The 15,948-nt window shown below is 39.7% G+C and overlaps 1 protein-coding gene across 1 annotated transcript; it reads right to left on the bottom strand.

Annotated features, from left to right (window-relative positions):
• Positions 1 to 1,559: 1,559 nt before the first annotated feature.
• On the bottom strand, positions 1,560 to 14,039 carry vamp2 (vesicle-associated membrane protein 2). Its single transcript, XM_030068760.1, has 5 exons — positions 13,695 to 14,039; positions 8,843 to 8,951; positions 8,355 to 8,513; positions 7,652 to 7,703; positions 1,560 to 7,088 (listed from the first exon to the last, which is right to left on the bottom strand). Coding segments are annotated over exons 1-5 (339 nt in total). The 5' UTR covers positions 13,697 to 14,039; the 3' UTR covers positions 1,560 to 7,071.
• Positions 14,040 to 15,948: the final 1,909 nt, after the last annotated feature.

Consider the following 15,948-nt stretch of genomic DNA (forward strand, 5'->3'; position numbering starts at 1 on the left):
TTGCTCCGTCATTTCCAATAATTACTAATTAACATGTTTTTGCACTGTTTCGCATGTCTTGGCGTGCTCGGTATGAATATTTATAACTTCATACCCTGAATATAAACTGTACAGAGAGAAAAAATGGCAGTAAAATCGCAGCTGTGTTTAGGAGAGTGCACTATATGGGGGTGATACAGGAAGAGGTGTAATTTAGGTCAAAATGAATGAGAGGCGGCGTCAAGGTAAGCTATGGACCTGTGTATACAAAGCTACTGTTCCTGCTGTTATTTGGAAAAGCAAACCCATCCCTTTCATACGGTGCAAAACGTTTATTAATATAAAAAACGTAAGACTACATCAACAAATCGCGCTTATTAAACGTTAACAATAGTTTTGTTTAAAAACGTGTAGCTACAGAATGACAGTGTGAGTTACACACGCTGCAACATTGTGAAGACACACATTTGTTTCCCAAACAACTAAGCCCTGTAGACATTTTTGGTACAGGAAAATATAACGCAAGATGTGCTTATGTTTTTTTTTTTCTTTTCTTTTTCTTTTTCCATGAATGCTTACGGAAGCACTGGTCGAAAGATCCGTCGCTTTTCCTCGTTTTGCAGACAATGTAGTGTTGTGCGAATTCCCCAATGATGTTATCCTGCCTACGGTATACTGCTGCTGCAACTATTACTTACACTAACTGCAATATTAGGCAATGACAAAGGACAACAGACCGCAACTATAATAACTTAACTATGGGTACAAGCGTCTACTGCCAATTAGTTTGACTTAAACATTTAAACACTGAATTTATGGGACCGTCATGAATTCACATGGATTGGGACTAAAGCCTTGCTGACTCTAATGAGGCTTGTAGACGGTCATTTAGAATGGACACACTTAAATGACAAATCAGTCCTAATAGGGCACAGTTAAGCTGAATGTAATGTGTGAGCTGCAATAGTCATGCATTGCGGAAGCTGCTGAGTGCTATGTTGTGTAAAATCCTTCATAGCCGAGGCTATATGTACTATTAAATGAAGGTGGTATAGATTTCATTGGATATGATTTGACTTACAAAAAAAATCATCCCTTTTGCTCCTCATAAGTTGTACAGATATTGTCTTTTTATGGCAAAAAGATGGGAGTGAATGAGTGCACAGGCTATTTGAATGCAATGGTATGTTAAGGGTGAAGTGCTGTGCAGTGTGTGTATATGTGTGTGTGTGCGCATGTATGTGGGGGGTAGGGAATGTGTGTGAGACGATCTTCCAGTGGGCTTTGAAACAGTTTTAGCCCCAAGGCCTGCGCTGCAGTCTTAACAGACCCCTGTATGAAAAGCAGAAGCGTGCCTTTTTAATGGCTCCGAGACCGCCTGTTTTCATCACGCTGTGGCGAAATTAGGATGAATTAAAGAAAAGAAATTTATCTTTGTACTGATAATAAATTTATAGTTATTCATACAGGTCACATAAGGTTCATAAGAGTCCCAGAATCGCAGTCAAAATTGCATTTGCTCATTGTTGCACACTCACAAAGCACGTGAAGCACACACAAAAGTACAAGTTGTCATAATCACTGTTTTTCCAATATACATATATTTCATGATGTTCATCAATATAATAAGACATTGATAGATTTACACTACAATTATTTTATGTACTTCTGTTTTTCAATCAGTTTCCTCTCATTTACGTTGAATCAACCTTGGTTAGTTTCTAATCCCATACCAAATGACAGCACAATAAATCTATCAATAAATAAAGCAAAGGAAAAACAAAATAAATAAATAAAACTTAGCACATTGCCCATGATCCTCCAGTCCTGTCCCTCCTGTAAGGCTAGACGAACAGGGGCAATATGGGCCTTCATCCCAGAAACCCCAGTCCCAAAGAGAAATGAAAATCTTTCCTCAAAAATAAACAGATTTAAACAAAAAATATATATATTGTAGATACAAACGGCATTCTGGTGTAAACCGTAGAATCATTCCAAGCATTCTGGACATTTGAAGGTAAAAATACTTTTTTTTTTTTTTCCATTAACTTCCCATTTTTCTTGACCGTTACCCATTAGTGCTTACACACAGACAATTCAATGACATCTGGAGTTATTACTAAATTGATGCAAAAAGAAAGAAGAAAAAAAAAAAACACAAACATTTGGTTCAAAAATAAACAAGTTAACATGGATTAAACAGAATATTGTGCATTTACAGCCATCCAGAAACAGTTCAGAGACTCAAAAAGGTTCCCTCCTTTTGCTGCGTTCATCCCATTTGGGGTTAACAGTGAGGCTGACATGAGCTGGACCTGGCGCTGTGGAGCAAACATTTGGCAATATTCGCTCCTCTGTATGTATTTATTGAAGGTCTGAAGTTTTATCTTCATGTAATTCATGTGGATCTGTTGTTTTCTGCAAAAAGTGTAAGGACAAGGCCAAAGCTTTGGATTTGTAATTTAAACTTGAAAGAGCAGCAAATGCTTTTTTTTCCCCCCAAGTTTACGCTACCCCCCATATGGCTTGAACGCAGCATGTGTTGAGATCAATGAACAATTCTCAAGTTGGACATAAAACAATATTCTCCACCAAGTCATAGTCCCATCCCACCAAAATGAACAAATTACAACAGAGAAAAGTGCCACGGTGATAAAATATGCGCACTTCTTTCCTTACAGGACAGTAAAGCAACAGAAAAAAGAGAGCGCCCACTTCATTTTTGCCAGTGTGACCAAATTTGCTGAGCACTCTCAGGACAACAGTTTGCTTTATGGATAACACAGAAGTCCTACCCCAATCAGTAGTGTTATTTCACATCAGTCCACTGTGATGATAACTCCTGCAGGATGGTTAAAATGGCCATATTTGAAACCCTACAATGTTTTTATATCACCGGAAAATCCAATTTTACATTTTGTCAATATGGTTTTTGTCCTCATATATATATATATATATATATATATATATATATATATATGATAAATTGCTAATACCTTGAACCTGAGGATATGGGACCCCCTACCCCCCAAAACACCCCCATATTACAACACCAAACAATACAGATTTTTTTTTTTTTTTTTTTTTTTTTTAATGTTTTTCTTGTTTTTTGTCTAACAGCTATAGTTTATGTTTATATGTCTTTTCATTTCAAAACTGTTGTCAGCACTACGGAGACACAGAAAAAGAAGAGTTGTGCTATTATTAGTTATAGGATCATGTGTCTAAAGACTTGTTACAGATTAAAGAAGCTCTTCAGACCTGGATACACACAGCCTTATGATGGTGGGTGGGGGGGGTGATGTATTTGAGTTTCGAAGCGTATTGTCCTCATGTTTTGGTTTCCCTTGCATATGTTAGAATGCCACACGCACTAGCCAATATGACACACCATGTACAAAGTGTGTTAGGGTTAAGAAGGTCATGTAATGGTTTATATTTCAGGCTAAGGGTAAGCTTTGAAAACAGAGTAAGATGGTTGTTTTTCATGTGAGATTATATAACCTGTTTCTTTCACTTGTTTTTGATGGCAATTGGCAGCATAAGCATGAAAATCTGGTCTTTGGTAACATTCTGCTATTTGCTTTTGCTCTACTCGGAGGAAATGAAGGGAAGGGGAAGTCTAAGGCAAGGGGTGGGCAGGGTTCGGTGTGTTTAGGGTCCTTCGCCAGTAAAAATGCATTTCCTGTCCTCGCTGTTAGAGCAGCTTGGCAGATCTGTAACCTCTCTGCTTGTGTACTCCAGTTGTCGTGGAAACGACTTGCCCTTACTCTGAGATTTAAGCGGCCTAATCTGTCAGGATAAACTGGGGATATTCCCAAGACAGGCAGAGCTATTCTAACACACACACACACACACACACACACTCACACACACTCACACACACATTCACATGCACACACACACACACACACACAAACACACACAACCACACTCACACACACACACACACACACACACACACACAGTGGGATTCTGAATGAGAGTTGAGCAAGGGGGAGCACGTTGGTCTGTACAGGTGGTGGGGAGGATTACATGTCATGTTGAAAACAGACAAGGCTACTAAGGCTTTACACACACTTGCAGGTTTTTAAATGATTTTGTTTAAGAAATATTTTAGTTGGTCTGGTAATTTCCACAACGTTCCAGTGACTGTAGCTCATAGTATTTCCACAGCATGCAAAAGCTATAGAGCGTACATCATGAGAAGTGTTAGAAAATGGCGTCACAGGCAACAAAAAAGCCACTTTCTGTTAATTACTCGTTAATGCAGGCCTACAGAGTTGAAAATGTCCAGTTTCACAAAGCACGGAGGATTTGCTTGAATAGCTGAACTGACCCTGTCATTATTTATTTCAGTTTAGAGTTGTTTGTTTATTCTGTTTTTTTTTATAGGCAAGTCTATGTGATGTTACAAAAAAACGGTTAACTTTTTCTTGAACACATGCACAAATAAAACCCTTTCAACTTGAAAACAGACCCCCCCAAAAAAAGCAAAATGTCCTCCCTATCCCTGAAATCAGTTTTGCAGTTTTAGGGAGCTTAGGCTTTTAAAATGCCGCAATTTGATAATGTGTCCAAGGCCTTAGAAGATCTGAAAATCCACAAAGCAAGTGCATCACACCATCCTGCACCCATATTTGTAAAGCAGCCAAAAAGGTTAGATTGCACAGGAATGCATGCCATTTATAGTTAAAGAATTGTTTAAGACCAAACCAGTGAGGGCACCAATGAAGAAATAACTGCAGTAACAATAAAAGCCTCTCCCTAGTTGCTTGGCAGTGTATAACGCACAGAGCTGAATTACAAAAAACACACAAGACAGATGTAAAGAGGAGCTTACTGCTCTCGGCAGCAAGTGGTACTGATTGCACTCTCCTCTTTAACTGTCTGTTTCACACAAAAATATACTATAATATAAATATAATCTATTATATTTTAAAAAGAAAAAGGCCTTAACTATTGGGAGAAACACTGAGACAGAACCACTGCGATAGCGAAACGCTCTGGCTAGTATGTTAGGAATGCTACTATTGTTTAAACAATTGCTTCTTGCATTTGTTGGAATGCTCACTCATCACTTTAAATCTCTTACTCAAAGAAAGACCCCAAAGTTACTGGACTGCTCTACTAAAACTTAAGCCAGCTGTGAAGTTATGCCATTTTTTTTTCCTCATTAGCCTCTGTCCCTGTGCCTTGATTTGCAAATAAGGCTGAATTGTCTCTGTTTATGTGCTCTTTATGTGGTGAGGTTTTTGCTGCATGAGGATCTCCTTTGGCCAGGCGGTCGCTCGGCCAGACAGCGCCATCAAAAACAAGGTTGTTTGTGCATTGGAAACATATTCTTCTTTTGTCAGCCGCTCCTCCTTTTACAAACGAAAAGTGTAAGTGTGTGTTTGACTGGAAATAACCTCTAACAGGTTAGCTTCTGAGTGACTGGAGACTAAGGCTCGTCTGTGTCCATGTAGATCACAGGCCAGTGTTAACCTCGCTATATGGAAACTAATCAATAGCCAATTTATTCCACAGTTCGATTTTATCTCCTGGCATTAAATATTGTTTTTCAAGTCTACGTCTACAGCATGATAGCAATGACATCTCTGCAGTATTGGTTAGTAATGTTAGGGTAACATCACAGATATTACAAAACAAAGAAATTTGGTCAGATTCAAATTCTAATCCTGTCTACCCAAAACTACCCCTTACAGCTATAAGCATTGGGATTTTCTCTTATGGTTTGTGTGGTCAACATTGGCGACACTATTTTCACCTCAGGTTTTTTTTTCTCTTTTAAAGATACACTTATATGTGCTACATTAAGAGCATTTGCACTATACTGCAATGAAGGAATGTTTTCGAAATTAAGACACTAAGTAAAAATTCAAAAATAAGAAACATCTACAGACATTGGTCCAACTGTACTATGGCAGTATCGAAATCATCAGAAGAAATCAAGCATGCTGAGAGAGAAATTTGCAGGGTGCTAAAGGAGACTATGGCTGAAAGTTATTGGAGGTGAGAAACAGAAAGAGAAATGACACGCAGAGGATGAGAGAAAAGAAGGTGGAACTGACAGGGAATAATGATTACAGAGGAATACCATGTAATTTGACAATTCATGCACTAATTGTATGGTTGATCAATGTTTGCGAGCTTGAACAACTCTCAGAAAGCCAGAAAGAAGCTGAGACTTGAACCCGTTGAACATCAAGATAGAAAATCTGGAGCTAGAAAACATGGATAATGGAGTGACATGAAAATAGAAGAAATGTAGAATAAACCTGTTTGTTGTTCAAACACAAAGAAACAACAACCCACAAAATCAGCACTCCATTAACAGCTCTGACACGGCTCCAGATTTTGCAGCTGAACAACATGTCAGGTTCAAGCTTCAGTTCACTTGTTTCTGGCTTATTCTGGACCATCCTAGATTATAGGAATAACATGTATGAACTCTAAAATCCACTGGTATTCCCTTGAAGTACCTTAGTTAGTGGAGCCCAACTCCAATGTGCAAATATGCACCAATACTCCATGAAAAACAGAGCAAGAAAGAGTAAGCAACGGGCAGACAGACAATGAGAACATGCAAGATGCACACTTCGATAGATAGGCAGTAGTTAACGCTGAAGCATACGTAAAATTAATACAAAAATTAAAAAATACAAAATGCACGCACACACGCACACGCACACACACACCTACAAAACAGTATATATATATCAGAATAAAACTCTACAAAGAACTATATGTCATATCAGTTATGTGACAATTATCGCCAGTCATTGTTTCCTTTTCTATTGTTGCATCATCACAAGTGTTTGGTTCTCAGTATGGCAGATTAGAAAAGCCAAAAGTACCTAGAAAGGAGACAGGGTCACAGACTCACAGGACAAATATTGACAGGGGTCCAGAGGCGAGGTGGTGGAAGTGGGGGAGCCATGGGGCCCCGAAGGGGTTTAGGGGTGTTATATCAAGGCTAATTGGGGGAATATTTCATAAATTCATCATCAGTGATTAATTTTGTCATCAATTTTAGGGTTTTTCTGTTGCAAGGAAGTTGGGTTCAGACTGGGGTAGGAGCAACTCTTCTTAGGTGCTGAAGTACACTGCAGAAAGAAAGAAGAGAAGAACAGTGATGGCCATGAGTCAAACACAACGTTTTACAAAGTGAGGCATCATAACTCAGTGATTTATGAGTCAGCAAAAAACAGAGCAACTGTCAGGAAGATCAGCACCAATTCACAGTATGCCTACCCCTATAAATGGTTTACAAATGGTTTATTAGGTTAATTAGGTTGTAACCATTTTATGATTCATTAATAAACAAGTTATAACAGTTTTCATACATCGATGTAGATACCAAGGATGGCTGACTGATAAAGGGACAATACAAAGTAAGATAAGCAACTAGCAAGAGCTGAGATTTAACAAAATAGATGTCGTGCAGCAGTAACTTGATCTTGCCAAATAGTACGCCTGTATGGCAACTGTGCTATAACTTATTTAAAATTGTTGTTAAATGTGTGAAGAAATTATTTGTCATTAACGTGTTCTTATTGTGTTACGTATATACAATAGCATGCAATCTATGTAAATACTGTTTAATAATGCTAATATATGTATATGCACATAGGTACATTTGCTGCACAGATAAAACGTGGGCTCTTACCAATAATGACGATGAGGACAATCACGCATATCACACCCAGGATAATCATCATCTATAGGCAGTGGATATTGAGAAAAAGTATTGTTAGAAAAGTAGCAACACACATTGCCATCAGCCACACCCAAAGGCAACCGTAGACTGTGTGATGGCAGAATCAGTTTAGCCCAGACTAGGTCTGAGAAACCATGAAATGTCATATTATTCATGCTCACATAGTGGGAGATGGTCAGCTACAAGCAAACCACATGGTTAGATAAATCCCAACCAGCTCAAATCCTAGCACTGTCATAATTTGTGGCATTGGTCCACAGAATGAAGTAGCAGAGGAGTGCTGGATTCTTTAAGAGACACGCCTTTCTGTAATCCATTGATGTCTGACTAAGTGCATATATATTATGTAGAATTCCAAACCAAAAACCACCAGTGAGGCTTCTAAATGACAAGATACAGACAATCAATATGATAATGATATTGACAACTTGATGTTCTAGAAACATTTGTGAGAAATAAGCCCTTTTTATCAGAGCTCATCAGTTGTGACTGGAGCATTACTAAGGCTTCAGCTCGTGGTGTGAGTTTACACTCCAAGTACAGTTAGATGCTTGTCACTGGGAGTCTTTCCAGTTTTCAAATAGGACAGTCTAAGCCTGCCTTTATACACACATGCCCCCCTCTTTTACTTACTACCTCTGAATGTCCTCACCTTGGCATTCTTCCACCAGTATTTATTCTTCAGTTTCGCAGCACTGGTCTCAAACTGAGAGGCTCCAGCCTGCAGGGCATCAGCCCTGTCATCCAGTTCTGACAGCTTCTGATCACGCTCCAGAACCTTATCCACGTTTACACGCATGATATCCACCACCTGGGGAATGGCAATACAGAGAAATGTGGGGATGAGAAGAGAGCAGTGCAATAAATTATCAGCATCATATGGCTTTCTGTATCGGTCCATCAGGGTAGTGCTTGACTCTGCATGTGGCTTGATTTGTCATTTACACACAAAATCATGTTTTAAATTCTATTTTTAACATTGATTTTACATGCTTAGATGCTGATTACTAAGGGGAGATCCTGAAAACTGTGTTCCCATGTCTGACCGAGATTTCTAGCAAAGGACTTGGATTGGAATTCAGTATTTTAGAAAAGGCGATCACATCGTAAGACTCTGTATTTGCAGTGGGGTGGACTTACCTCATCCACCTGTGCCTGTGTCTGCTGCAGACGACGGTTGCTGGTGAGGTTGGGAGGGGGCTGATTCCCTCCCTCTGGTCCTGCAGGGGCGCCAGCGGCTGGGGCAGACCTACCAGTCAAAACACAAATACTCAGTATACAAAACATGACCACCAAGAAAAGGTCTAAGCAGTGTCCAGTACTCACTGTAATAGGGTGTATGTGTTAGGAATTCTTTTGGCCAGCGTTGTTGAACCAAATACTGAAACCCTATGAGTGCCAGAGGCGCTATTCTCTCCACATCAAATTTTGCTGCCTTAATAAGTGTTGATTTGTCAGTAGCTATTACTGTAGTTGACAAGCGTTGGTGGGAGAGTTGTGTGTCCACTCATACAGCTGATATAGCTGTGGGCTGGGTGTTCAAAGCTATATAAAGGTGTTAAATTGCCTCTGATGGGTGTGGACATCTATAAACACTGGCATACAGTGGATTTTCGAAGTGTCGGACTTTAAGCAACACTGACGATTTTGCTGTACAGCTGACCCTGCACTTTGACTTCCCTGTGAAACGGGGGGCGAGCAAAAACAATGTCAGTTTCATGACAGCATCTATACTCAAGTGGCTGTCAGAACTGAAATAAATTTCATGAATAAATATTACATCGCAAGCCTAAAAATGCATCCCACCTCCATTCAATCACACAATGACTCAATTTTAAATATTATATCATTATATGCTCTCTACAGAGTGGGGCACCTTTTCTTTGAGATACAGCATAAAGGCAACGTGACAGAGACAGGACAGTGTTGGTGGTACAGTGATGGATAATGAAAACCAAAATAGGCATAATTTCTCTACTATTACCATTTTGTACCATTTTGCTGCTTAACTATACTATCTGGATTCAAACCTGCCAGTTTATTAAGAATCATATCGAAAATGGCTCATATTTTACAGTTTTGCATTAAGCTAAAATAAATCAAGTTGTTGATGCTTGAGAGTCAAGATGAATACATTCCACCACAAAATAAATCCAAATAATTTCTTGACCAAGCTTGCTAAACGCCATATTGAACTGTCATGTCACACTGGCCTCATATACCTCCCAGTCTTTGGACGCACTTTGCATCAGTAATGTCCTCAGTGAGAGACAGAAGGTAACAGAAAGAGTGGAATTCATGAGTGGGAACTGAAACCTCTATAGCAAATAACCTCCTGATGTTAAACTGGAAATATAGATTTAATAATTGTCACAAATTGTCCATGTGGGTCAATGATGCATGAAAACCTTGGAGGGTATGTTGAGATAGAGCAGCTACAGTTTTTTTTTTTTTTTTTTTATGTTATGTTATAGGCACAACCGTGAGGTGACACTGTGCTCTTTGTGTCTGATAACGGTGCCAAAGATTTGCAAGCATGAACTATTGACTTTTAGGTGTAAAGTGCTCACAGTGTAACCTACAGCCTGAAGGTTACAGGTCAAATTATAATACAGATACTGGACCTGAAGAAGATCCCAGGAGAATTTAAACATTGACAATAAAGGTAATTGTGGTGTAATAAATAGTGCGTGGGCACATCTTTGACTCATCAATACTGTATATTAGATTGTAGTTGTATTATCCAAGAACTCATGGACATGATAAGACATTAAAGAGATCATTAAGAATCACAGTTGACATTGGTGTCAATGAAATACTATCAATGGCTATCCCTTAACATCATTAGGTACTTTGAACATGCCATACCTGCTCACAACTTGCAAACACCTTATATATTACTTCTGCAATTGCTGACTTAATTTTACTACTAATTTTTTAAAATATGTCTTTAGCCAATGGGAAATACAAGAATTCTGTGTTTCCCCTCAGATCATTTTCAACTTAAATTTCAAATATATCTCATCTGACTAATACTACATTGCCTTTAACCATAATTTGTATCCATATCAACAAGTAAAGCAGCTGTATGCTGATCTGGAATGATCTACCTCCACATGACTCACAACAAACATTAAATAGCCAATGTGACTCAATGTAGCAGCAAAAAAATGGAAAAACAGAAAATGGACATGAATAAGAAAATGGGTCTAAATAAGAGTATTAAATTTGGAGTGGGTGAGCATGCTTGCTTCAGCACTCCTCATTTTCCACAGTCCACATTAAGAAAATGCTCTATCTATGGAAAGTGAAGTAAGCTACAGGGCTATTTAGTGACTTTAGGCAATCACTTGAAAGCTTTCATATTTCTCATAAGTGTATGTAGGACTGATTATGCTGTGAATGCTAAGTAATGAAGTGAATCTACACACAACTACATTCCTCTATCAGTGAGACAGAACTCCACATAAAGGTCACCTTTAAAGAAAAAATACACACATTACTAATCCTCAAGTGATAATACATTGTTAGAAATAGTTTTCTTGATGTTGTTGGTGCTCACTACAAACTCAAAACCTATAATCTATAAATACATAAATTGGATATTGAGGCAATTGATTAACTTACTATTGACTGATTGAATGATTGATTAATTGACTGTCTGTTTTTTTTTTTCAACAACTACCTGCTGCTAATGCAAAACAAATGACTGTCACAGGCCAAATGGAAGCCGTTTCACGTGTTTCAGATCTTGTTTGTGCAGAAACATGACAATGTTGCCTCATAAAATCCCCTGTTTTTTGACAAAACATTCTGTAAATGACTTTGTGTGTGGTCATACCTAGATAAACACATCATGTATTGCCAGATCATTGTCAGGCCAGTGACCAACATCTGACACCAATGATATGAAAGGGCACCTGATGACAACACTATGTCACATTATCTAATGCGATATAAGCAGAGTTATGGTGCTCACTGGATCACTGATTGGGCGAAACTAACACTGCCAACAGTCTGAGCTGGCATGTTGGGTCACATTCCTCTCATTTTGACCATGAAACAGACATAAACTGAGTCCACTGTAACAGACAAATCAGGCAGGCTATGACAGCTAAATATATTCAACCCTCTGTCATGCTTTAACCTGTAAAAATAGTCTAGGTCCTCGAGGGGGTTCCAGGGGATCACCAGCAAAATGAGGAATAGTTTCACTGTCATTTCACTACCATTCACTGACTAGAGGTGGAAAAAAATGTGGGAATGTATAGGGAGCACTGTTTTGCACATAGCATTCACCGTCCCCACCCCACCTACAATACAGAGAGGCATTTTTTGCTCTTTAATCAAACCTTACATGAAAAATCGCTGCAGATGGGGCTCGTTTTGATAAAATATACTCAAATGGGGGTGTCCCTGGTGTGCTGTGTTTCTATCTGGGTGGTCACTGCCATGAAAAAGGCACGCCGTCTGTTCTTCAGCACTGGAGAGCGACGTTTCAGCACTGGACAGCGCCACATCAGCCTGGACCAGAAACACTGTGTTTCCAGTTTCACTGCCCGCTTCCCTTTGTGTTTGCTGGACTGCAACCAAACCCCCAAAATCGATTCTTTATTTCTGACGGTATAATGTGACACAACAGGCCTGTATCAACTCTTTAAAAGATATAATTGAGAATGACTCGACCCGGGCCTGTGAAAACGGCGAGAGCCTATACCACGTCGAGGGCGGGGAGGTTCCTTTAGGAGGGAAGATGAAAAAGACACATTTTTGGGGGGTGGCAAATTTACATGTATCGCCCCTCAGTGAGGAATTGTTGAAAGTTACCACAAGCTCAAGAACACGTCGTGTGCTGGGGCTTCAATATTTCACTGCATGGCTATGCAAAAACTGCCTGGCACAAGGTTGTCACGGCCATTTTTCCTTACCCCACACTTGCACCCTCGCATTTTTGTACAGCCGGAAAACAGCAAAGGACAAATAAAGGACTGGAAGGTAGACATTTTATGGCTTTAGCGTGCCCTTGAAACAGCACACGGGCTAAAATATAGTGTGCTCTACAGCTGTCCGCCCTCGCACGACAATCGACGACATAGTAGGCTAGGCTATCCCCACCCCCCGCTGTAGGTTACAAATATCTCATGTAAACTAGGCCTAAGACCAATTCATGGTTATATGTAACGCTCTATACGAAAGTCTATTTAGTATACGTCGACAAAAATAACACACACAGTCCAGCAGGCTGTCTAAACAAGCTGTCTAATGCTTTTGAAACAGCTAATAGGGCTTGTTCAACATTATGTCCTTGCTGCCTCTACAATTAGCCAAGTCGTCACCTGTGGTTAAGTAATATAGGACTATAGGGACTACAATTGTTAAGTAAACACTATACATCCTTTTTTGTTTTGTTTTGTTTTTTGTATATGATGCTTCCAAAAATGGAAAATGTAATTAGCCTGCGGACAGTTGCACAGACAGCATCCCTTTTCAAATCAAACCAGTCCAATCTGGAAAATGCGTGCGTGTTTGCTCAGATGAAAAAGCATGAGGTGAGAGAATGAAAGAAGACATGCGACAGCGCGGATTTAGAAAAAAAAAAAAAAATAGCAATCAGTGGGGGGAAAAAAACAGGCGATGCCATTGTTAAACGCGCAAACACTGCAAATGAGGCTTATTTGCTTGATAAATAAATCCGATGCTCTAGCCGATACTCCAAGGTTAGGCCAAAGCGTTAGCCTAACGTTACGTGTGGGCTATCCATTACCCATCGGACAAAACAAAGGCAATGCAACATAAATCCAGCACCGACACAGCAAACGACGTGGGATTCTTATATTTCGCAATAACCTCGGTTTGTAACGCGAAAGCCTCACGAGAGACTATTCAGTTGCCGTTCATCCTAAATAACACCAATCACCAGGAAATTGCAACTCATTAATTATAACGCAATATCGGGGCCCACAATAGCAAAATAAAACGACGTGAAACTTACATTTTTCCTGGTGGTGTAGGCTAGACAGTTGTGCTGAAATCCGGACTGGAAATGTTAGCGCGTAGTAAGTGGCTGGTAGATTAAGTGGATTGCCTTCTGCGCTCCTCTCTACCCTCTGGCACCCTTTGGTTGGTTATTGTGGCGTTTTCCTGCCTATATAGCCTAGGAGGAATCGCTCCTATTTGCCACTATGATATGTCCTCTCTTTACAAAACCCTTTTTCCCCCCTTCCTACAGTATATCTACGCTGATGCGGCACCCACAGGCTATTATAAGCGCCTGGTGCTGTCGGAGTCACTACAGTAATGAAGGTGTAATAAACAGTCGCCTGGATTAGGGGGACAAAGATGGCTCGGTGACGTCAATCGGCGAGTCTCATGTTGAAATGGGTGGCCAGAGACATCAAAGGCACCATTTTATTGTGCGTGACATCGGCGTTTTTGTCCGCCGATGGGGTCATTGTGAATATACACACGTTTCATTCACAGGCAGCGCACAACAGATGGATGTCGAGGCTTAACGCGCCTGGGAAGGAGCTTATTTTGGTAGCAAGGGTGCATGTCAACAAAATGGCGTTCTGTGAGAGGGGGTGTGGCGAGCTTCATTCTAGTTGCCTGGTTATTTCATAGTAAATATGTTCAGGGATTTAGTGGAGGGTAAACACACCGAAAAAAAAAAAAAAAAAAACTTAATCCAGCTTTTCATTTGAGGAACAGGGGTTTATTCACCTTTGCTGTTCACCTTTAGGATGGAATATAATTTTCATGGCATGAATTCACAGTGGAGATGACAATAAGTGGCATCTGTCTGGAGTGGTTTATTTGAGGATGGGGTCTTTTAAGGCAGTTGTTCTCCAGCTGGGACCACCAAGACCCCCTCACAGGTCTTTGAGAGGGGCTCCACAGGTCCCTCAGCAAAATAAAGAATAGAATAAGTGTTCATGATTGGTTTCAGCATTGGTTTTGGCTTTGTATTCACTGTGCTCACTTAGACAACTCTCTACTGCATCCAAAATATTCCTACATGGCAGACAAAATGTCATAAAATGGGATCCAAAGCTTAAACTGAAGCTTAAACTGTGTCTATTTGGGTGTCCATGACAGTGGAAAATGTTTGATGACCCCTGTTTTAAGGTAAAGGGCATTCATTAAGTGTTGCTTGTTTGATGATGGAGCCTCTGATACTTAGTATGATGGTGTTATATGAGTAAAAGGTGAGCAACTAATGAATACTGCAAACACGGTGTAGGCCACAGCTTATTTTTATCTGTTGCTCATCTCACTCCATGTCTTCTTTGTGCAGAAGAGCTTCATGAACATGTCTCTGTCAGTAGCAAATAAAATGTGCCATGGTCTGCTTCAGCTAATTGGTTGGATTATGCATAATAGTGAAGTTTCCTGCTGCCCTGTTTGTTGTATGTTTGAATGTTATTCGAGTTTTAAACAATATACCGAAGCATTATAATGCGCTGTGATCATGTTGATGTCGGGTATTTTGTTGTGTGTGTATTTGTGGTGGATGTCCATGTGTGTGTTTGTTGTGGTAGCAATTAACGCTCAAGGAATCCCCAATTAAGTTAAGCCATTGGTTTGTGTGACCTGATCCGCTGATTAATACCCCACCAGTCACTAAATCATCCAGTTAGGCGTCCAGCCCGCTTAGTATTGCTGTTCACTTGACAACCACTGTCAGCTTGCTGTACAACACAAGTCCCATATGGGGAAGTGAAGTGCACAGGCTGAAATCCCACTTAATGAAATCCACCGTCAGCCTCACTGTTCATGGCTTGTTAGATCAGGAAAAGTTCATCTGTTTTCTCCAGGTTTGTTATTTCAAGCTGTCTAATGGGAAAAATATATTGTTCATTTCACTGAGTTGTGCAGCGCCCAAATTTTAATGGTAATTTCCCTTTGTCTTAACCCCTCTTGATGTAAAGTGGTGAAAACGGAGTGTATATGTCATTATACTATCACCACAACCTCCACTACTACTACTGCTACTAGTACTTCAATAAATTATTTTTAAGTACTGTCAAATAGTGTTGCCAAGTGATTCTTAAACACTAAAATAATGATGAACTAGTGAATTTAAATATATTGTGATGCAAGAATATGTTGATGGGTTTCGTAAATATTTACAAGATGCTTATTGTCTGTAAAGGAAAGCAGTATTGCATTAATTGCTGAGTAAAAGTGCTTGGCAATTTTTCATTTTAGTAATAACTCTGGAATGATGAGAAAGTGTCCTCTTTTAA

This window comes from Myripristis murdjan, chromosome 14 (genome assembly GCF_902150065.1).
Source record: "Myripristis murdjan chromosome 14, fMyrMur1.1, whole genome shotgun sequence".
Taxonomy (NCBI): Eukaryota; Metazoa; Chordata; class Actinopteri; order Holocentriformes; family Holocentridae; genus Myripristis; species Myripristis murdjan.